Source organism: Ovis canadensis, chromosome 18 (genome assembly GCF_042477335.2).
Source record: "Ovis canadensis isolate MfBH-ARS-UI-01 breed Bighorn chromosome 18, ARS-UI_OviCan_v2, whole genome shotgun sequence".
NCBI classification, from domain to species: domain Eukaryota; kingdom Metazoa; phylum Chordata; class Mammalia; order Artiodactyla; family Bovidae; genus Ovis; species Ovis canadensis.
Genome location: NC_091262.1, coordinates 19298056 through 19321063, shown reverse-complemented (window position 1 = coordinate 19321063; position 23008 = coordinate 19298056). Strand labels below are relative to the sequence as shown.

The 23008-nt window shown below is 42.8% G+C and overlaps 1 protein-coding gene across 1 annotated transcript; it reads left to right on the top strand.

The window, feature by feature from the left end:
* The first annotated feature begins 15644 nt into the window (after positions 1-15644).
* LYSMD4 (LysM domain containing 4) lies at positions 15645-22248 on the top strand. Its single transcript, XM_069559202.1, has 3 exons — positions 15645-15919; positions 17213-17502; positions 19838-22248. The coding sequence occupies exons 2-3, from the start codon at positions 17221-17223 to the stop codon at positions 20447-20449; spliced, it is 894 nt and encodes a 297-aa protein (XP_069415303.1). The 5' UTR covers positions 15645-15919; positions 17213-17220; the 3' UTR covers positions 20450-22248.
* The last annotated feature ends 760 nt before the right edge of the window (positions 22249-23008 follow it).

Sequence of the window (23008 nt, the reverse complement as noted above, 5' to 3'; positions counted from 1 at the left end):
AATTTTATTATTTTTGTGTGTTCAAATTTATCAATATTCTCTTTACTTGTCAGTTGATTTTTGACCTTGTGGCACTTTTGTCATGAAAATTTTATTATTTCTGTGTGTTCAAATTTATCAATATTCTCTTTCATTGGCTGTGGATTTTGATACAAAGTTAGAATCCTTTCCCTACACCCAGGTCAGAGGGGAACTCACTCACATTTTCTTCCTGTGCTAGAACAGTTTTATGTTTTACATTTAGATCCTTAATCCATTTGCTGTTAATTCTTACATGTAGATTTAGTTTTATATCCTTTCAAATAGCTAGCTAATTGTCCTGGAACCACTTATTTAAAAGTTTATATTTATCCCATGTATTTATTTAAAATGTCATCTTTGTCATATACTGTTTCTATATGTATAATTCTGGGTCTAATTCTGGACTTTCCAATTTTTATTCCACAAAGACCACAAATTTTAAAAGACTCTTAACATTGCCCAGAAATGTGACTACAGTTCTCTAGAATGTAGACTTCTTCACTTTCTGTCATCACCATTTTACTTTCTCAGCTCTAGTCCAACCTCTAAGACCACTTCTTCTCAGATGATCACTCTGTCTTATATTTTCCACTGATAAACAGATGTAATCAAATAACACACACCTAGTAGTCCCACCATAAAATCCAGGCATCTTTCTCCACCTGGAAGGCTCTGCCTTCCCTCCAGGAGTTATAGAGGTCTCTGCTCTTATCTTAGGCCAAACTTTCCATGTTGTATTTATACTGGAGCTCATCACATCTATGATTCTTAAGGTCTTGACTCCTGCAACTATCCTCTCTCTGGTAGCATTAATTTCTCCTCTTCTAGATCTTTCCTACTGGCATAAAAGCATGCCTTTTGATCACCCATTTAAAACATCTAACAGAAGGAACAAACTCTCTAACCTCCTACCTCCTCTGGCTATCTGTAACACTACAGCTCATACAAAATCAAATCTACACCTGTTTCCTTCAAGATTCTGTATGTATTTTCTAAATGTGGTATGACCTGAAAAAGATGGGGAGTCACTGATCTACATGGATACCAAGAATAAGAACAAGTGCTCAAGTCTTCAGTGGATGAGAGGGATAGACCTGCAGATCTATAGATGATGCATGTGCTGGTAACATATACTTCAACAGAGCAAAAGGATTTAGAGAACAGGGTGGAACAGTTATCTCAAAGCAGCAAAAAGGAATATAGATAACACTGCCACAGCCCGGACTACTAGCACATGAGCTGTCCTTCCTTTCCAATGATTCAGGTGAGATACCACACTCAAACTCAGGGAGTCTAGAAGCAGACGCATGGAGGAATGACATGAAAGGCAAAAGTAGAACAATTGTCTATACCCACGATAATCAGTTTAAGGATACACAAAGCAATTAGATGTAAACATGATATCAAACACAGTAAACTGAAGTGAGGAGATTACAAATGCAGAGTTGTTAAAATGCACTTTAAATTAAGAGATCAGCACCTTAAAACGATCACATATATGCCAAGCCCACAGCTAAAATCATATTCAATGGTGAAAAGCTGAAAGCATTTCCTCTAAAATCAGAAGCCAAGGAGGCTCATTTTTGCCATGTTTATTCAAAATAGAATTGGAAGGCCTAGCCACAACCATCAGATAAGAACAGGAAATAAAAGGAATCCAAACTGGAAAGGAAGACATGAAGCTACCACTATTTGCAAACAACATGATGCTATACATAGAAAATCCTAAAGATGCCACCAGAAAAACACTACAGCTCATCAATGCATTTGGCAAAGCTGCAAGATGCAAGATTAATATACAGAAATTTGTTGCATTTCTATACACTAATGAATATCAGAAAGAGAAATTAAGGAAACAATACCATTTACAATCACATCAAAAAGAATAAAATACCTAGGATTAAACCTACCTAAGAAGGTAAAAGACCTATATTTGGAAAACTATAAGACACTGATGAAAAAAGCTGAAGAAAACACAAACAAATGGAAATATATACCATGTTCATGGACTGGAAGAAATAATATTGCTAAAATGACCATATTATCCAAGAAATATACAGATTCAATGTAATTTCTATCAAAATACCAAAGGCATTTTTCACAGAACTAGAGTAAATAATTTTAAAATTTGTGTGGAAACACAAAAGGTCCTGGGATAGCCAAAATAATCTTGAGGAAGAACAGAGCTGGATGAATCACTCACCCCTGATTTCAGCTACAGTAACCAAACAATATGATACTGGCACAAAAGCAGACACGTCAATCAGGGGAACAAAACCGAGAGACCAGAAACAAATCCACACACTTATGGTCAATTAAGCTCTGACAAAGGAGGCAGGAATGTATAATGGAGAAAAGACAGTCTCTTCAATAAGTGGCACAGGAAAACTCACAGCTACATGTGAAAGAGTGAAATTAGAACATGTCCTAATATCATATACAAAAATAAATTCAAAATGGATTAAAGGCTTCAGTGTAAGACAGGAAACCATAAAACTTCTAGAAGAAAGCAGGCCGAACATTCTGACGTAAATCATAGCAATAGTTTTTTCAGATCTGTCTCTAAAACACATAAAAGCAAAAATAACCAAGTGGGACCTAATTAAGATTTTGCACAGCAAAGGAAACTAGCAACAAAATGAAAAAAACTACTGAATGGGAGAAAATATTTGCAGATTATATGACCAATAAGGGATTAATATCCAAAATATATAAACAGCTCATACAACTCAGCATGAAGAACGCTGATAACCCAATTTAAAAAATGAGAGAAGACTTGAATAGACGTGAAGATCTCTTTTCCAAAGAGGACACACAGATAGCAAATAGGCCTAAGAAACCGTAAACAACACTGTGAGTCATAGGAAAAATGCAGGTGAGCCTAGAGCCTCTTATACAGAGTGACGTCAGAAAGAGAAAAATACAGTATATTAATGCGTGTGTATGGAATCTAGAAATATGGTATTGATGAACCTATTTGCAGGGAAGGAATGGAGACACAGATGTAGAGAGTGGACTCCTGGACACAGTGAGGAAAGGTAAGAGTGGGATGAACAGAGAAAGTAGCATTGACATCTATACGTGTATAAAATAGATAGCTAGTTAGGAGTCACTATATAACACAGGGAGCCCAGCCTGGCACTCTGTAATGACCTAGAGGGGTAAGGTGGGATAGGAGAGGGGAGGGAGACTCAGGAGGGAGCTGATATATGCATAATTATGGCTGATTGGCATTGCTGTATGGCAGAAACCAACGCATCATTGTAAAGCAACTTTCCTCCAATTAAAAAAAATTAAAAAACATAAAGTAAGTCTTGGGGGAGAAAAGAAAAACACAAATTAAAAACTACGGTTTTCCCCTCACATCTGTTAGAATGGCTATTATCAAAAAGAACAAATGGTGAGGATGTGAAGAAAAGAGAACTTTAGTACAGCGTTGGTATGAAGTAAACTGTTGCAGCCATTGAGGAAAACATTATGGAGGTGTCTCAAAATAAAACTACAATATGACTCATAAATTCCACTACCTGGGTATCTATCTGAAAGAAAAAAAGAAACACTAATTGAAAAAGATACGTGCATGCCAATGTTCATAGCAGCATTGTCTACAATTGCCAAGATATGGAAGTGTCCATCAACTGATGGACGTGTACAAAAATGTGATAGACACATATATATACACACAACTGGATACTACTTGGCCATAAAAAAGAATGAAATTTTGCCATTTGTAACAACATGGATGGACCTGGAGGGTATTATGCTTGTGAAATAAGTCAGATAGAAAAAGACAAACACTACATGTCATCACTTACATGTGGAATCTATTAAAAAAAGAAAAAGAATGCATATAACAAAACAGAAATAGATTCACAGAACAAACTAGCGGTTACCAATGTGGAGACAGAAATGGGGAGAGGAGTAATGGGGGTAGAGAATTAAGAGGCACAATCTACTATGCATAAAATAAGCTACAAAGATTTATTAGACAACACAGGGAATATAGCCAATCATTTAAAATAACTATGAATGCAGTATAACTTTTAAAAAGTGTAAATCATGATATTGGCCACTTGAAACATATATACTATTGTATATCAGCTATACCTCAATTTTTACATTTTATTTTAAAAAGTTCACTTATTTATTTTAATTCTGGTTGCGCTGGGTCTTCGTTGCTGCGTGGGCTTTTCTCTAGTTGCCGAGAACAAGGACTTCTCTCTTCTAGTCGCGATGTTGTCTCTTGCTGCGGAACACAGGTTCTGGGTGCACAGGCTTCAGTAATTGCAGCTCAAGGGCTCAATAGGTTGCTCAGGCTCAGAGGCTGTGGCTTGTAGAAGAGAGTGGGCTCAACAGCTGTGGTGCAGGAGCTTAGAAGCTTCCTGGACCAGAGATCAAATCTGTGTTCCCTGCATTGGCAGGTGGATTCTTATTCACTGTACCACCAGGGAAGTCCCTATACCTCAATTTTTAACAAGTAAATGAAAAATAAAGTATCTCCAGTCACCACCTGCAAAAACAAAAAACCGAAAAACACACAAATTGCTAATACTGACCTACATCACCTTTTCAAGGTTTCTCTCCTCCAAAACTGTGGGATCACTATTCTTAAAGTCAGTGCCCACCCACACTCTCTACTGTTTAAAGACTTTCCATACCTTGCCAATGTGCATCAAATAATGTCCAAATCATTTATGTATAGAATTCAAGGTTGTCTATAAGCTGGCCCCTAACTATTATTGCAGCATTTTCCACAATTCCATTCACACCTCCTTCACTCCAGACCACTAGGCTGCTCATAGTTCCCTGTTCACATGATCCTCCTGGTTTCCAGCCTCTAGATCTTTGTCCATTGCTAGAACATTGGGAGAGCCATCCATGATCATCTTACAAAATTCCACCCACCCTCCAGGCGCCAGCGAAGGAAATATCAACTTCTCTAGAAAATCTTTCTTATTTTACCAACTGAGTGTCATCAAACCCTTTGCCCTCTCCTGGACCCAGCATGCTCTGACATATTACCACTTTTACACAGGCTTTGTCTTTCCCATTAGACTTACACATACCTTAGAGGCAGAGATCGTATTTGTTATCACTTATATCTAGTGATCTGACAGATAACTTGTGCTTTGGAAGATTATGAATGAACCAATGGACACGACAGCATGTGTTCCTTATTCAGGGACAGTGAATGGGCTTTAAAAATCATGGTGTTTTCTGAAGATCTGAGAAAGTCTCCCTGAGTGTGTGATTAAAAAAGCACTGCTGTGGCAATCCCTCAAGGGCCCTGCACAGTTTTGAGTACAGATGGGAGAGGGCAGAGGTCACAGATTGGAGCTGTACCTGGCCACCACGCCAGTCCTTCCAAGGGCCATGGGGCCTAATTGGCTGTGTAGGAAGGCAAAGAGTCTGTACTCAGTTCCTGGAGAATGGACAAAAATGGATTCTGTCCCCTGTGTCCCTGGTCAGCTTGGGAAAGACAGCCAGATATCCTCTCTGGAAATAAGCTTGGAGGAGTCCTGTCACCAGGCGTTGGGTCTTGGCGGGGAAATGGCTAAAGGAGACTACTTTACTGACACAAATGAGGTTTCTTTCTCAGCCAAGGAGTCTGGCTCATTTGCTCAGGGACACGACCAAGAAGACAGGGAGGTAAAATGCTGAGTCTATATTTCTCCTATGGTTCAGGCCGTAGCCCTGACTTTTCTTGTCACTGCATGGCCGATGCCCCATGTGAACCAGTAAATTTTCTTAATTATTCACTCTGCTGCCCCCTCCCCAAACCCCACCATGTGAGGCCACGAGCCCAGGGCAGTTAAGGTCCAAATGCCCACCATGGTCTGTGAGCCCTGGTCATGTGGTCAGTTCCCTCCCCAGGCCCACCGTGGACAGTCACCCAGCTAGCAGAGCAGCAAGGTCCTGAGCAAAGGGATTAAGGGCAACAGCTCCTAAGCCTGTCAGCCTGGGCTGGACTCCCAGTACCCCCATTTACTAGCTATGTACTCTTGGCTTAGTTTTTCCATCTGTAAAATAGGAACAGTAAGTGCCAACCTCACAAGGACATTGTGAGGATGAAATGAGTGTGCATAAAGCTCCTAGAGCATTATCTGGCATCTGATGTGTGTAATGGATTAACAACAATTGTTTTCACTCTTAGGGCTGCATCTTAGTATTTTCCCAAAATGAAATCTGCACATCTGTTTGGGTACTTTTTACAGTAGAGCTCAGCCTCCTTCCCCCATCAACCCTAGTGGCTAATCTCTCAGTTCAGTGGGTTTAGATGTCTCCTGCCACCTCTCCCTCCCACTGCACTCCAGGCCTTGCACAGAGCCTTGACTGTTCCCAGGTGATAACTTCCCGGCCACACCTTCCTCACCTCTGTGGGTCACCCCAGCGAGAACCTAGCACAGAGGTAGTGCTCTGTGTGTCACTTATATAAATAGATAAATTAGTCCATTCCACTGCCTTCTCTGACACTCCCTCCAGGGCACCAGACATGAGGGTGTTGGTGAACCTGCCAGACCACAGATACCAATATCTTTCATGCTCCTGCCAGGGAGAGTAAACATTTTAAAACTCCATCTTACATACAGTTTCAACTCTTTAGTCAAAGATGTCCATAATGAAGGAGCTCCTGGCTTGCGTCAGAAGAACACTGCCAAGTAATGACTGGGAAAAAAAAAGCCTGGGGAAAGAAGTGGCAGCTATTCTTTGCTCATTAGAAAACTAGTATCAAAGCACGAGTTGTAGCTGGACAAAAAACCCAGAAAGAACAGGCCAGCACTGCTCCTGAACAATAGCTACAAGTAGCAAACTCTCTGATAGAAGCTTCATATTGACAGGGTTGCAAACGCTGCCCTGAAATGACAGCATTTTAACAGTAGCCAAGTGACAGGGGAACTGAAATTCCAGCACCACCCGACTCCAAACACTAAGCTTATCCAGAAATCTGCTGCTTTACCTGTTCTCTTAAAAACTGTCTCCAGGGACTTCCCTGGTGGTCCAGCAGTTAAGAATCCACCTGGCAATGCCGGGGACAGGCGTTCGATCCCTGGTCAGGGAATTAGGATCCCATGGCTCAGATGGTGAAGAATCTACCTGCAGTACAGGAGACCCAGGTTCAATTCCTGGGTCAGGAAGATCCCCTGGAAAAGGTAATGGCTACCACTCCAGTATTCTTGCCTGAAGAATCCCAAAGACAAAGGAGCCTAGCAGGCTACAGTCCCTGGGGTCACAAAGTCAGACACAACTGCATGCGTGCCAGGGAGCAACTAAGCCCAGGCACCAGCACTAGAGATTCTGTGTGCTCCAATGCCAGATCCCACATGATCTAATGAAGATCCTGTGGGCTCAAATAAGACCTGATGCAGCCAAATAAATGCAGTCAAAAGAAACTAACAACTGTCTCCAGTGCTGATTATTTGTTCTCTGGACCAGATGATACTCAGGCCACCAAACCACCTCAGACCAGGCTTAAATAGGAAGTCTGCAGTTGGAAGTCTGGACAAAGCTCCTCTGTACCACGCTACATTTTAAACAGTTAACACTGTTTCTTCCTTTTTTCTCTTTCTTGAGGTGAATATGGACTATGTATATCTGACTGGCTTTCCCCACTTATGCCTCTTAAGTATTCCATATGTGTGTGTATATATTTATATCCCTTGCCCATTGAAACTTTAAACACATTCTTTCTCCCAAAGGCTTCAGAGTGCAAACAAAGTGAGTAAGGACCATTTAGTGGGATCTTTCAGGATCCTGCACGTAGATGCAGTTCAGATCAAAAGTGCCCTCCCACTTCTGTCCCCATACAGGTATGCCCTACCACGTTCCCTTATGGCATCTGCACAGCACTTTTCACACCTGAAATGACTGTGCTTGTTTACTGTCTATTGGGAAGATTAACTTTACCAGAGGAGGGACACTACCCACAGCTGTATCCCCAACAGAGCTAGACATGTATTAACAGTTAGATTTTATGAATCAGTGAGGAAGTTTGTTTTAGTAAAGAGGAAGAGAAGAAAAAAGACAACAGTTGTTGGAAATTATAAATTTTTTCTACCAAAAATACTAGTCAAACGTAAGGTTTCTGATTCTCTTCTGATCAATGGCATAAGAGACACTGCAAATTTACTTAAATGGATCCCTTGAAAACTATGTTCGTGGAAGCAACCCAAGTGGTGAATGAACGGATAAACAAAATGTGGTGCATACATACAATGGAATATTATTCCACGTGCTAAAACATGATGAAATTTGCAAACTATATGCTAAGTGAGCCAGACACAAAAGGGCAAATACTGTATGACTTCACTTACATGGAATTGGGTACTACTACAGTAGTCAAATTTATAGATATGGAAAGTCGACCAGGGGCTAAGGAAAGGGGAGAAGGAGTTTTCTTTAATGGAGTTTCTGTTTAGGAAAATCAAAGTTCTGGAAATAGACAGTGGTGACGATTGCACAACACTGTGAGTGCTGGACTCACATGTTCATATAACATGTTAATTGTAAATTCACAAATTTATGATTTTCAGTTCCATGTTAATAGCATGGAATTGCACACTTAAAATGGTTAAAATAGTAAACTTTATGTTATGTATATTTTACCATAATAAAAAAAAAACTGTGATGGGCAACCCAACAATAAATTAAGGACTTAGACTTGATGAAAAGTGTTAAATGCATGATATCACTAAGAGGGCAGCATAAGTCATGCTTGACTTCACTCCACCCTCACGAGAAGAACAACAAATAATTCCATAAATGAGCTAAATGAATTCAACCTAATCCTCTTCTATTGGACTTTTTTGGGCCACCCTCCCATTTCTCACCACTAAGAACAGTTGTACATCAAATCTTTTTACATGTCATAATTATTTCCTCGGTAAATTATAGGAGGCAGAATCGAGGAATATGAACATATTAAAAAAAATGCTACAAATGTCCTATGTTACATCCTTGGGTCAGGAAGACCTGCTGGAGAAGGGAATGGCAACCCACTCCAGTATTCTTGCCTGGAGAATTCCATGGACAGAGGAATCTGGCAGGCTACAGTCCATGGGTCACAAAGAGTCCAACACAACTAAGCAACTAACACCTTCATTTTAACAAATGTCCCAATGGATATTCCTACCAGCAGGGCCTGCCTGAGAGTCCACTATCCCTGCCTGTGCAACTACACACCACAGAAGCCTTTGAGGTTTGAGTTTTTCAGGGTGTTGCAACTATTTGAGTTTCCATTGATTGACTCTTTGTAAAGTGCCTTGTCTAACTCAATGAAACTAAGTCATGCCCATGAAGCCACCCAAGACAGGCGGGTCATGGTGGAGAGGTCTGACAATGTGGTCCACTGGAGAAGGGAACAGCAAACCACTTCAGTTTTCTTGCCTTGAGAACCCCATGAACACTAGGATAAGGCAAAATGATAGGATACTGAAAGAGGAACTCCTCAGGTCAGTAGGTGCCCAATAAACTACTGGAGATCAGTGGAGAAATAACTCCAGAAAGAATGAAGAGAAGGAGCCAAAGCAAAAACGATACCCAGTTGTGGATGTGACTGGTGATAGAAGCAAGGTCCGATGATGTAAAGAGCAATATTGCATAGGAACCTGGAATGTCAGGTCCATGAATCAAGGCAAATTGGAAGTGGTCAAACAAGAGATGGCAAGAGTGAACATCAACATTCTAGGAATCAGCGAACTAAAATGGACTGGAATGGGTGAATTTAACTCAGATGACCATTATATCTACTACTGCGGGCAGGAATCCCTCAGAAGAAATGGAGTAGCCATCATGGTCAACAAAAGAGTCCAAAATGCAGTACTTGGATACAATCTCAAAAATGACAGAATGATCTCTGTTCATTTCCAATGCAAACCATTCAATATCACAGTAATCCAAGTCTATGCCCCAACCAGTAACGCTGAAGAAGCTGAAGTTGAATGGCTCTATGAAGACCTACAAGACCTTTTAGAACTAACACCCACAAAAGTTGTCCTTTTCATTATAGGGGACTGGAATGCAAAAGTAGGAAGTCAAGAAACACCTGGAGTAACAGGCAAATTTGGCCTTGGAATGCGGAATGAAGCAGGGAAAAGGCTAATAGAATTTCGCCAAGAAAATGCACTGGTCATAGTAAACACCCTCTTCCAACAACACAAGAGAAGACTCTACACATGGACATCACCAGATGGTCAACACCGAAATCACATTGATTATATTCTTTGCAGCCAAAGATGGAGAAGCTCTATACAGTCAACAAAAACAAGACCAGGAGCTGACTGTGGCTCAGATCATGAACTCCTTATTACCAAATTCAGACTGAACTTGAAGAAAGTGGGGAAAACTGCTAGACCATTCAGTTCTGACCTAAATCAAATCCCTTATGATTATACAGTGGAAGTGAGGAATAGATTTAAGGGCCTAGATCTGATAGAGTGCCTGATGAACTATGGAACGAGGTTCCTGACATTGTACAGGAGACAGGGATCAAGACCATCCCCATGGAAAAGAAATGCAAAAAAGCAAAATGGCTGTCTGGGGAGGCCTTACAAATAGCTGTGAAAAGAACAGAAGCGAAAAGCAAAGGAGAAAAGGAAAGATAAAAGCATCTGAATGCAGAGTTCCAAAGAATAGCAAGAAGAGATAAGAATGCCTTCTTCAGCAATCAGTGCAAAGAAATAGAGGAAAACAACAGAATGGGAAAGACTAGAGATCTCTTCAAGAAAATTAGAGATACCAAGGGAATATTTCATGCAAAGATGGGCTTGATAAAGGACAGAAATGGTATGGACCTAACGGAAGCAGAAGATAAAAAGAGGTGGCAGGAATACACAAAAGAACTGTACAAAAAAGATCTTCACAACCCGGATAATCACGATGGTGTGATCACTCATCTAGAGCCAGACATCCTGGAATGTGAAGTCAAGTGGGCCTTAGAAATCATCACTACGAACAAAGCTAGTGGAGGTGATGGAATTCCAGTTGAGCTATTTCAAATCCTGAAAGATGATGCTGTGAGAGTGCTGCACTCAATATGCCAGCAAATTTGGAAAACTCAGCAGTGGCCACATGACTGGAAAAGGTCAGTTTTCATTTCAATCCTACAGAAAGGCAATGCCAAATAATGCTCAAACTACCACACAATTACACTCATCTCACATGCTGGTAAAGTAATGTTCAAAATTCTCCAAGCCAGGCTTCAGCAATACGTGAACCATGAACTTCCAGATGTTCCAGCTGATTTTAGAAATGGCAGAGGAACCAGAGATCAAATTGCCAACATCTGCTGGATCATGGAAAAAGCAAGAGAGTTCCAGAAAAACATCTATTTCTGCTTTATTGACTATGCCAAAGCCTTTGACTGTGTGGATCACAGTAAACTGTGGAAAATTCTTCAAGAGATGGGAATACCTGCCGGGAGCCCAGACGGGAGATCCCACCCATGACAAGGTCATGCAGAGAGACCTGATGGGCAAGGCAAGTCAGGTCTCAAGGGGTCCTCTGTCTGAGCATCTACCCCAAAACCAAAATCTGTCTGTTTACTGTCTGCTATACTATACTCTTCTGACATAACAGAGGTCTATCCCCAAAAGAGTTAATTCAGAGCTCTAGTTAACAGTCTCCTGCATATAAAAAGAATGTCTTGGCTTAAAATCCTTTGATTGCTTTCTAACTTACCTGACTGGTCTTCCTGGACTTTTACAACTTGTGATTGTTTACAGCCCCCCAAACGCAAGAGGCACAAAGCTTAAAACATCTTAAAGATATAGAGTCTTTTAGAGTTAAGAATTAGTTTGGTGAAGAGTTTGTTGAGTTAATGTTTGCCACCAGGCCTCGATATCCTTCATCTTTTAGGCATCTGGGAGGATATTAATCAATGTAAACGGGATGCAGAAATAGGAATATAGTAGTTTTGATGTTACCAACACTAGACTTTTGAGTTAATCAATTTTCTCTTTGTTAAAAATCACTGTACTCCTTTTTCCTTGTTATAAATTATTGTGTCCTTGCTGTGTAAGAATGTAACTTTATTTAGTGCTTTCTGAGAGTGGCACCAGACTTTGGGAAGAACAACACTATTACGCTTATCAGAAAAGGGCTGTAAAATGCTAATTGGCCTTCCGGCCAGAAGATGATGTAAATCACCTAAGACTTGTGTATACAACTAGGTATGCAGAGAGAAAGCCTGGTCTCAATAAGAGTCAGGGCTGTTGACACTGCATAATTTTATATTATCCATTGATCTCTATGGACAAAAAAAGGTATAAAAAGCCTTTACAAACAATAAAGGATGGACCAGTTTCTTTGACCAGCTTCTTGAACTGGTTTCTTGGAAATCTGGCTCCCCCCGTGTTGAATCTCTCTCTCTCTCTCTCTCCCTCTCTCTCTCTCTCTCTCTCTCTCTCTCCCTCTCCCTCTCCCTCTCCCTCTCCCTTCCTCTCCTTTTCAGGCTGAATTCCCATCTGGGGCATGGAGGCTCTCTGAGTCTAATTACTTGCCCTGGCTTCTAAGACCCATGGAAGAGGGAGCCTAAGGCGGGGCACCTTCCGCTATTCAAGTGGGCGCTGGTGGCCTAATGTAGATGGTGCAAGTTCCTTGTCTTGGAACTTTATTAGTTTTCCGTGTAAACCAAGTTATTCAGCCTCTTTTCTCCACTAAATTTCCCACTATACTATTCTTTTCTAATCTCTCTTGTACATTTCTAAATAAGTAAGTTTTTCCTTGCCTACTCATCTTCCCTTTGAATTACCCTGGATCCACCAGGGCAGGACCCCAGCAAATACCAGACCACCTGACCTGCCTCTTGAGAAACCTATATGCAGGTCAGGAAGCAACAGTTAGAACTGGACATGGAACAACAGACTGGTTCCAAATAGGAAAAGGAGTGCGTCAAGGCTGTATATTGTCACCCTGCTTATTTAACTTCTATGCAGAGTACATCATGAGAAATGCTGGGCTGGAAGAAGCACAAGCTGGAATCAAGATTGTCAGGAGAAATATCAATAACCTCGGATATGCAGATGACACCACCCTTATGGCAGAAAGTGAAAAGGAACTAAAGAGCCTCTTGATGAAAGTGAAAGAGGAGAGTGAAAAGGTTGGCTTAAAGCTCAACATTCAGAAAACGAAGATCATGGCATCTGGTCCCATCACTTCATGGGAAATAGATGGGGAAACAGTGGAAACTGTCAGACTTTATTTTTGGGGGCTCCAAAATCACTGCAGATGGTGATTGCAGCCATGAAATTAAAAGACGCTTACTCCTTGGAAGGAACGTTATGACTAACCTAGATAACATATATAGAAGCAGAGATATTACTTTGCCAACAAAGGTCTGTCTAGTCAAGGCTATGGTTTTTCCTGTGGTCATGTATGGATGTGAGAGTTGGACCGTGAAGAAAGCTGAGTGCCGAAGAATTGATGCTTTTGAACTGTGGTGTTGGAGAAGACTCTTGAGAGTCCCTTGGACTGCAAGAAGAGCCAACCAGTCCATCCTGAAGGAGATCAGCCCGGGGATTTCTTTGGAAGGAATGATGCTAAAGCTGAAACTCCAGTCCTTTGGCCACCTCATGAGAAGAGTTGACTCACTGGAAAAGACCCTGATGCTGGGAGGGATTGGGGGCAGGAGGAGAAGGGGACGACAGATGATGGGAAGGGTGGATGGCATTACCAACTTGATGGACGTGAGTCTGAGTGAACTCCAGGAGTTGGTGATGGACAGGGAGGCCTGGCGTGCTGCAATTCATGGGGTCGCAAAGAGTCGGTCACAACTGAGCGACTGAACTGAACTGAACTGACACCCCTTTTTCTATATGTATTTCTTTAGCAAATTGTTTACATCGTTATTCCATTGAGTGTTTTTCTTATTAAGTGTTTTTTCTTATTAAGGTCTGAATGTCGTTTATATATTCAAGATATTAACATATCAAAGACAACAGATTTTTTTACCCAATTCATCACATGCCTTTTAACTTTTTAATAATTTTTTTTGCTGTACCAAATGCAGTCTATTTCTTAAGCCTTTTTTCTACCACTTTCTTCTGGATTCCTAAAGTTGGCAACATCTTTGTAGGTGTGAGCTTTAACACTCATTGCCATGTTTCTCCCAAGGGCTTCATTTCTAAAAATGACTTTACAACATGTGGAAAAAATCAAGAAGCTTTGATTTTTCCCGTTTGTGGATAGGAGACTGAGCCACAACGACCAATGGATTTTCTTGTGTCACTAGAGAAACCACAGCCTAAGAAACCAGATCAAGAACACCCAATTCCACAAAGTAGGGATGGCAAGCCAACTTCACCTCCTCTGACAGTATAGCTCTATTGGTCCTGGCTGTCCTGGATGTTCTATGCTGATGCCTAACAGCTGTCTGGGCCTCTGTGATGAACTAGCAATGGCCTCCAGGGGTAGGTGGAGAGCATGTGCCTTGAAAACTGCCACAGGGGCAGAGAGTGTGTCTAGACACTGTGAGAAGGGAAGGGGTGTTAATGATAATTCTGTTGAGACAACAGGCATAACCTGGAATTATTCCAGGCAGAAGGAATGTATGGCCATCCTGGGCGTCGGGAACAACACAGTAGAAGAGGGTAATTTAAGTTAAAGTAGCTCAGTTGTGTCCGACTTTTTGTGACCTCATGGACTGTATAGTTTATGGAATTCTCCAGGTCAGAATACTGGAGTGGGTAGCCTATCCCTTCTCCAGCAGATCTTCCCAGCCCAGAAATTAAACAAGGGTCTCCTGCATTGCAGGCAAATTCTTTACCAACTGAGCTATCAGGGAAGCCCTGCTATCAGGAAAGAGGGGACCAAGGCCCAAAAAGCTTACAGAAAGATTATGGTTGCACAGCTGGTAAATGCAGAACTGGTGCAGGCTTCCATGCATTTTCCATAGTGCCTCAAAGCTACTGCTAACCTACTGTGAACCTTTGGGCGAGTCTCCCTTAGGAAGCGTTACTATGAACTAAGCTGGTGGAGGTGATGGAATTCCAAATGAGCTATTTCAAATCCTAAAAGATGATGCTGTTAAAATGCTGCACTCAATAAGTCAGCAAATTTGGAAAACTCGGCAGTGGCCGCAGGATTGGAAAAGGTCAGTTTTCGTTCCAATCCCAAAGAAAGGCAATGCCAAAGAATGTTCAAACTACTGCACAATTGCACTCATCTCACATGCTAGCAAAGTAATCCTCAAAATTCTCCAAGTCAGGCTTCAACAGTACATGAACCATGAACCTCCAGATGTTCAAGCTGGATTTAGAAAAGGCAGAAGAACCAGAGATCAAATTGCCAACATTCACTGTATCATGGAGAAAGCCCTCCACCATGTGATACTTGATAAATTATGTTTCTCTGGTCATTGTTTGCGCGGTTCGCGGGTTACACCGGTGGACTTTTCTTTTTTATCCTTTTGGGCGGGGCGCGGCGGAGCAAACTCCCGTGTTCAGACCAGAGAAGACCCAGGCTGCGGAGACCCCGGCTGCGGAGACCCCTCACCCTCCCACGCAGATCCCCTGGGGCTCTTTCCTGGCCGGAGGCCTCAGCTACCCTCTACTAGGTACCCGAGCTGTCGTTACATATCACAGACAGAGAGGGGGTGAGAGAGCGGAGGCTCAGCGGAGAGCTGGGAGCGACAGGAGCCAGGACCGGCCACGGGGCGCGGCACCCAGTCAGGCGGGTGTGCCGAGGTTCGGTCCAGGGGTTCTGCCTGGGCCCCGCCCCGCCGCCGGCCTCGGCCCCGCCCCTGGGATTCGCAGGTCCTGTGCCGACCTCTCCGCACTGCCGGAGCCGCCCATCACTGATTTCATTGGCTACGTCGCCGTTCCCGCCCCCAGACGCCAGGTGATTTCCGCAGCCAATCGGCAGGCGCGGCGGCGGCGGGTCTCGGTGGATCCCGGATGCTGAGGTACCGGGCCTGCTGGAGGGGGGCGACGGTCCTAATTCGGGGCCGTGGCGTCGCCCCGCTTGTAGTTTGGGTGTCCAGCTGCCACTCCTGCGACTCTGAGGTCACCCTCTTGCAGCTGGAGGTGCCGCGACCCAGACTGTCGAGGGCTGGCCGGAGGTTTCTGGGGTGGAGGTCGGAGGTCGTGCCTCTGTGGAACGTTGGGACTCCGCCGGTTTTCTTAGACAGCTCCTGTTTGGGGGTCCCCCTTCCTTTCGCGGAAGGAGCTCCGAGGGAAGCGGAGGCCCCGGGGCTTCTTGCAGGCACTGAGCTCCGACGGGACGGTCCGCTCGAGCTCCGGCCGCCGCGGGTGACCCTCGGAAATCCGGAGAGCCGCCTCTTACCTCCCTCCCCGCGAGCCGGCGGGGGCTCCGAGTGCGGGGAGGGGGCTGGGGCCAGGGAGGGGTCGCTCCGCGGCCCCGCTGTTCCTAGGGGGCCGCATCCCTTCTGGTTCCCAAGAAACCCAGTGCCAACTGTTGCAGGCTGTCGTTCCCGGTTTTGAGATTTCATTTCTGGAAGTTCATTCGAGCCACTTGGAGAGCGAAAAGGCTGTATTGTGGCTTCTGCACTTGTCTGGCAGTGAAAATAAAAACCAGACTTGGGAAGGTTCTGAAGGCCAAGGGAGCTGTGAGAAACCGGACGAATTCCTTAGTTTGACAGAAATCTTCCCCTTAACTTGCCTCACTTGTTACATAATTCAAGCAGTTTCAAGATCAGAGTATTTAGTCTCATAATTCTTCTAAGCAAATATTCTTAGTCTTGACCTTAAGTAAAACTACTTTGGAATGCTTGAAGAGTTGAGCAAGAATTTTTTTGTAAGAGTTTCTGAGTTTAAGAGTCTTAGTGCAAGGACAGAAGTTGGGAGCAGTCCTTACCTCTCGTCAGTGATCCCAGCTGCTGCTTTATTACTCCAGGACCAAAAAGAGAAGTTATTTCTGTACATCTGTGGGTTCTGGGGAGACATAGCAATGGATGAGGAATAAAGGGAGAAGAAAGGGGAGTCTTGTTTTTTGCTCAAAAATATGTAATTAAGAAAAAATGTATTTATTTGCCTATCTCTCCCTTCATCTCAGCCAGCATAAATACGTTTGAATATTTTTTGTGCACAAAATACTCAACACATGTCATGAGTATGTGTTGAGTATTTATTTTAGGGAAAGAAGTCATCTCTAACAAGAAGAAGACATTTATCTTCATTGTAGTCCCAGAGGAATGAATATGTCTTGTGTGAAATTAACCTTGGGGTTTGGTTTTCAGTTAAGGAAATGAGGCAGAAGGAGGTGATAACCAAGACCTTCCAAGGCCCAGCTGTGGTCTGTAGGACTCCGACCAGCCACGTTTACATGTTTGAGAATGGTGTTGAGGACTCCGAGGACTCCTCTGAGGAAGAGTCCCACCGAATGGCCCTGCGGCCCCGGGGCAAGGAGGGCCAGAAGAAGGGTGCCCACCACTCTCACCGGCCAGGAGCAGGGGACGTGGTGCTGCTGCAGCGGGAGCTGGCCCAGGGGGACAGCCTCAACAAGCTCGCTCTTCAGTATGGCTGCAAAGTAAGAAACCCCACAGGAGAAGGCACCACCTGCCCCTTGGCCCTGTGTTAAGAGGAACAGAGGCACTCACTGAAGGTTGGGGACCCTTCCTACCTCTTCCTGACCCCCAGAAGTGGTTGGGAGAAGCCGGTTCTAGAGTAAAGGACACTCCTATCTAGCTAGAGATGGAGGGCAGGTGGAATGACCTGTTCATCACAGAGAGAGGGAATTAGGAGTTTCAGGTGATTGGACAGTTCCCTCTCTGCCCAGTACTTCTGGTCTTCCTTGTCCTTCCAAACTGAAATTCTGAAACCTTCTTTTGTCTTTTGAGTACATTTTATTTAACGCATAATGGGCCAGAGATGCCAGGCAGAGTTTATCCAAGATTTCTTTGGTGTGCTTGCCTTTTTTTTTTCGCTACTTTTCTGTTTTTAAACCTTTCTTGCTAATTGTAGCTTATTTGATTGGTAAATTTTTGCCTTCTCTCTTTCAGAACTGCATGATCTATCCTTTGTATGCTGTGTACCTATATAACCCTGTTTCTCTCTTTAATTATGTTTTTAGCATTCAGAGTGATTAACAATGGCAAAGTAAGTAGGAGGGTATTTATTGAATTGTTGCATTTTCTCCTAGATTCAAACTATTTCATTTTGCTAGCACTGTGCTATTTTCTATGGCTCTCTCCAAGGCTGTATAAGCTACTTGTTTAAAAAATCCTTTTATCCTTGAAGGGTCTCTCATTTATCTGGCAGGGATCAAATGACTCAACATGTTGTGTGGGACTGTTGTTTCCCATGGTATTAAACTGGTCTCCAGGGACACATGCAAGCCTGCTCAGTTGCTAAGTCATGTCCAGTTCTTTGTGACCCCGTGGACTGTCGCCATGTAGACTCCTCTGTCCATGGGATTCTCCAGGCAAGAGTACTAGAGTGGGTTGCCATTTCCTACTCCAGAGATCTTCCTGACCCAGGGATCGAACCTGTATCTCCTGCATTGGCAGGCGGATTCTTTACCACTGAGACACCTGGAAAGCCCCTTGGGACTAATAATTGTCTCTAAATCGTACTGAGATTTTTATTTGATCCTAATAATCAGCTTCTGTAGGCATACTAAATGGTTTATAGAGCAAGGGCTAAAAATTGAGTCCTTTCCTACAAAGACCTGAATAGACGCAGTGGGCTTCTTGAAATGCTGATGTTTAACAAAACCAAAAGAACTATATAATTTATCTAATAAGTGATCAGTTTTCCTATTTGAAGTAAATAAGTTTGATGTTAGCTTATTAGGATCAAAGACAAAAATATCTCAAGAACCTTAAGTTACATGATGTACCCCAATACAATTAAATGGTAAAAGCAATTGCTAAATAATTAAAATAATGAAGATGATTGATTTGAATGAAGTCTGTTGACTATATTTACATTCTAGTTTAAATGGACTTAGGAGTTAAAACCTTAGAATCTATCTCTGATGCTTTTGGTAAGTTTTCAAACAATCACTTGAGGGAGGATCTGTCTTTGACTTACATTTCCCCCTGCTTTTTAAATCTTGAAGTTTGAGTGTGAGGGGAGTTTGTTATGACTTTGTCATAAACTTTGTTGTGAGTCTTTAAAACTCAGGTCATGTTCCTTTCTCAAGTCATAATATTGAAATGGAAGGTGTCAGTCTGTAGTTTCCAACTTGATGCATACTCTGTGCATGTTTCTAGTTATAGAAAGTGTTTTGAAAGCCTCAAACTGAATTAACTCTAGGTTGCTTTTATTTTAAAAATAAGTTTATAGGCCATATAGTACATCTGGAAAGGAAAACGTAGTAGAATCATGAGAGCACACCTTTTAAGAAGTTGTTACGTATGAACTAGGTCCTAGTGTCGGTAGAGCTGGCTAAGGCTTTGTGTTTGCTGAATGCTGATATCTACTGCAGCTACTAAATTAAATTCTGATGCAGGAGAGAAGTCAGCCAGACAGGGGCACTGTTGCCTAAAAAGTTAAATGCAGAAAGGGCTACAGCCTTCTTTTACCATGAAGTGTTTCACCTTAAGGCTTTTTATTGAAGGCACACTTTAGACAAATAAACAATAAATTCTTTTCCAAAACGGATCTTGAGTTGCTCCAATTTGTAAGTCTGTACAAAAATTGGATGAGTAAGCTGTACATTAAGACTGAGTTAAAGCCAAAAAACAGTTATTCAGCCTGAACTCAATTTTGTGTATAGTTAAACAGTTTTCCAGTGTTCGTCAGATTCTTAAGTGATGTGGGTGTGGACCATCACCCAGGAAGGTTAGGTGCCATTTTTTGGATATTAGTTTTAAACAGCTTTATATATTTTGTGATGTTTGTCTTCATGGCTTTCCTAGGTTGCTGATATCAAGAAAGTCAACAACTTCATCAGAGAACAAGACTTCTATGCTTTAAAATCTATTAAGATTCCAGTGAAAAACCATGGCATCCTAACAGAGACCCGCAAAGAACTTAGACCCCTCCTGAACTCATCCTCAGAGACCAGAGTGACCTTCGAGGAACAGCCAGACCCAGACAGAGCAGCTGTCAATGCCAGCGCCTCATCTAGCTCACTGATGGATTTCTTTAAGGGCATTGATCAGAATATTGAACATGCAGTTCAGTCAGAAATCTTTTTGAGTGAAAGTTACTCCATAGAGACCTCCAGTCAGCCACTGCTTCCTGCTCCTCCAAAGATACCGACATATGGTGCAGACTGTGGAATTCAGTGGTGGAATGCTGTTTTTATCATGCTTCTAATTGGAGTTGTTTTACCAGTGTTTTATTTGGTTTATTTTAAAATACAAGCTACTAGTGAGACCCCTAGTATCTTGAATACAACTGCTATTCCTAATGGCTCCATGGCAGGAAGTGCAGTTCCAGGGCAAGCCCCCAGATTAGCAATTCCAATGCCAACCATCCCCTCTTCAGACAGCCAGTTCAGTCAGACCACCCATGGGGGGAACTAGCTCTTGTTTCTAAGGAATCAGGCCAACTTTAGCACTTGGGCTTCTGCTGATGTTGGCCATATCTTAGCATGCTGCATTTTTTTTTTTTCTGTGACATATGGACAGATATCAGAAGTTACCATCATGTTCTCAGTCACATTCATCATGGGGAGTGGACTCACCCAAGCTTGTGGGAGCCAAAACATCAGCATTCTCAGCCTCTTACATCCAGAGAAGAGCGACAGGAGAGACCTTTACACATGGCAAATGCTGCTCCTTGAAGGCATTTAGTGGACTGGACTTGTGTGTCTTCACAATAGCACTATAGGCCCTCAAGTTGGACATGCTTGGAGGGAGATGAATGGCCTTGGCGGATGGACCTGCGTATGGGAGACCCTGGTGTCAGCTTTGTTTGTGTGTTGCTTTGTCCCCTGCCTACTGTGGAGGGATGACTGGCTCTGAGAAATGATGTTTTGTATCTCCCCAGCAAAGACGGTGTGCAATAATGAGATGCCACCCTGTTTCAGTGCGTGATACATTACAGTTGTAACAAGCCCTGCTTCACATTTACACCCAGGTAGCTTTTTTTATGTCATATCTAGAATTTTGAAAGCCCTAAATCGAAACTGCTGTAATATTGAGTAAATAGCAGTTCTGTTCCTCATAATTTTAGAGCTCCTTAATCTGACACACAGGCACATTTTAAGCTTTTCGTGGTGTAGCCAGCACTTGCTGGCCAGAACATTTGAAGGCCATAGCCCAGTTTCACCTGAGGACGTTTTCCATAGTGATTGCTAACTGGATTCCCCAAGTCAGCATCCTTGGAAGGAGCTCTTTCTAATCTGTGTTGAGTGGGGTAGGTATAGGGAGAAAGATGAGTGCCTTATCACCCAGGTCCCAACACATGACATTTCTAAAGCTGAGCAGTCACCAGCCCAGTATCTGCTGGCCCCAGTATGCTCCTGGCAAAGTGGTGCAGGGAAAATGAATGTACTTGCTCTGCTTCCTTGATCCCGTTCTTAGGACTTCTAGAGTTGTACAACAGGATTAGGACTCAGTCACCTTTCTTTGGGTGAATACAATGTAGCTTATTTATGTTAAAATACCAAACACTTAATGTAGAGCCTAGAGGTGACTCTTGCTGTGGAAGACCATAAAAAGAGATGCTTGAGGTTTGCCCATCTTCTTCTCTTACAAGGCAACAGTGGTGTTAAGTTTGGAAGCTCGTGGAATGCCTGGTTGGCCTCTGAGGCCTTGCTGTTGTAGCAAGCGTGATTGGGGTGAGGGTAGGAGCCTGCCTCGGTCCTATGGAGGAGTGGAGATTGGCCAGGGTGGCTGAGCCTTGGACAGGTCTGCCTCCAGGGAGAAAAACATGCTCAAATGCTGAGCTTTGGGCAGATTTAAGGCATTTGACACCTTTGGCCTAGAGATCAGTTTAAAAGAGCTTATGTAAGAAAAGGGGAATGTTGTGGATGAGTACTTGAGATGGGTTTTCAGTTTCCCCTCTCAATCATGTGAAAAACTCTTTTGTCCTAGGTTCAATTAGCAGATTTAAATCATAAAACTAAATGTTTTCTTCAAAGTCAAACTGGTCTTAAGTGAACTTGTGAATCATTGCTACAGGAAATGTTTTGATCATATAAATGCCTTTCTAGTCAAATGTTTGTGTGCTGTGCCCAAGGACCACAAGTTTCTCTAGCATTTTGTCACCATTAATTTCAAAAGGCAGGATGCAGACTCATGAGAAAATGACTTTTGCCAGGCAAAGAAATGTATACTTTTTTCAAATGGAATAAAATAATTTCTTCTGTGAAGGAAAATTGATTCCTCCCTTTTAATTTGGGAATTGGTAATTCAGAATTATAAGATGTGGGATGATGCTGGAGAAAATGGAGTTGTCTGTGTCCAAGAGGTGAGGCCTGCCCAAGGTTTACACCCATGGTTACCCCAATAGGTGAAGAACAAGTGTTAACAAACACAGTCTCACTGATTGGCCACATGACATGCTTTAAAATTGTTTTAGGTATACATAGGAGATGGGGAAATAGTGTCAGACTTTATTTTTTTGGGCTCCAAAATCACTGCAGATGGTGATTGCAGCCATGAAATTAAAAGACGCTTACTCCTTGGAAGAAAAGTCACGACCAACCTAGATAGCGTATTAAAAAGCAGAGACATTACTTTGCCGACTAAGGTCCGTCTAGTCAAGGCTATGGTTTTTCCTGTGATCATGTATGGATGTGAGAGTTGGACTGTGAAGAAGGCTGAGTGCCGAAGAATTGATGCTTTTGAACTGTGGTGTTGGAGAAGACTCTTGAGAGTCCCTTGGACTGCAAGGAGATCCAACCAGTCCATTCTGAAGGAGATCAACCCTGGGATTTCTTTGGAAGGACTGGTGCTAAAGCTGAAACTCCAGTCCTTTGGCCACCTCATGCAAAGAGTTGACCCATTGGAAAAGACTCTGATGCTGAGAGGGATTCGGGGCAGGAGAAGAAGGGGATGACACAGGATGAGATGGCTGGATGGCATCACAGACTCGATGGACGTGAGTCTGAGTGAACTCCAGGAGTTGGTGATAGA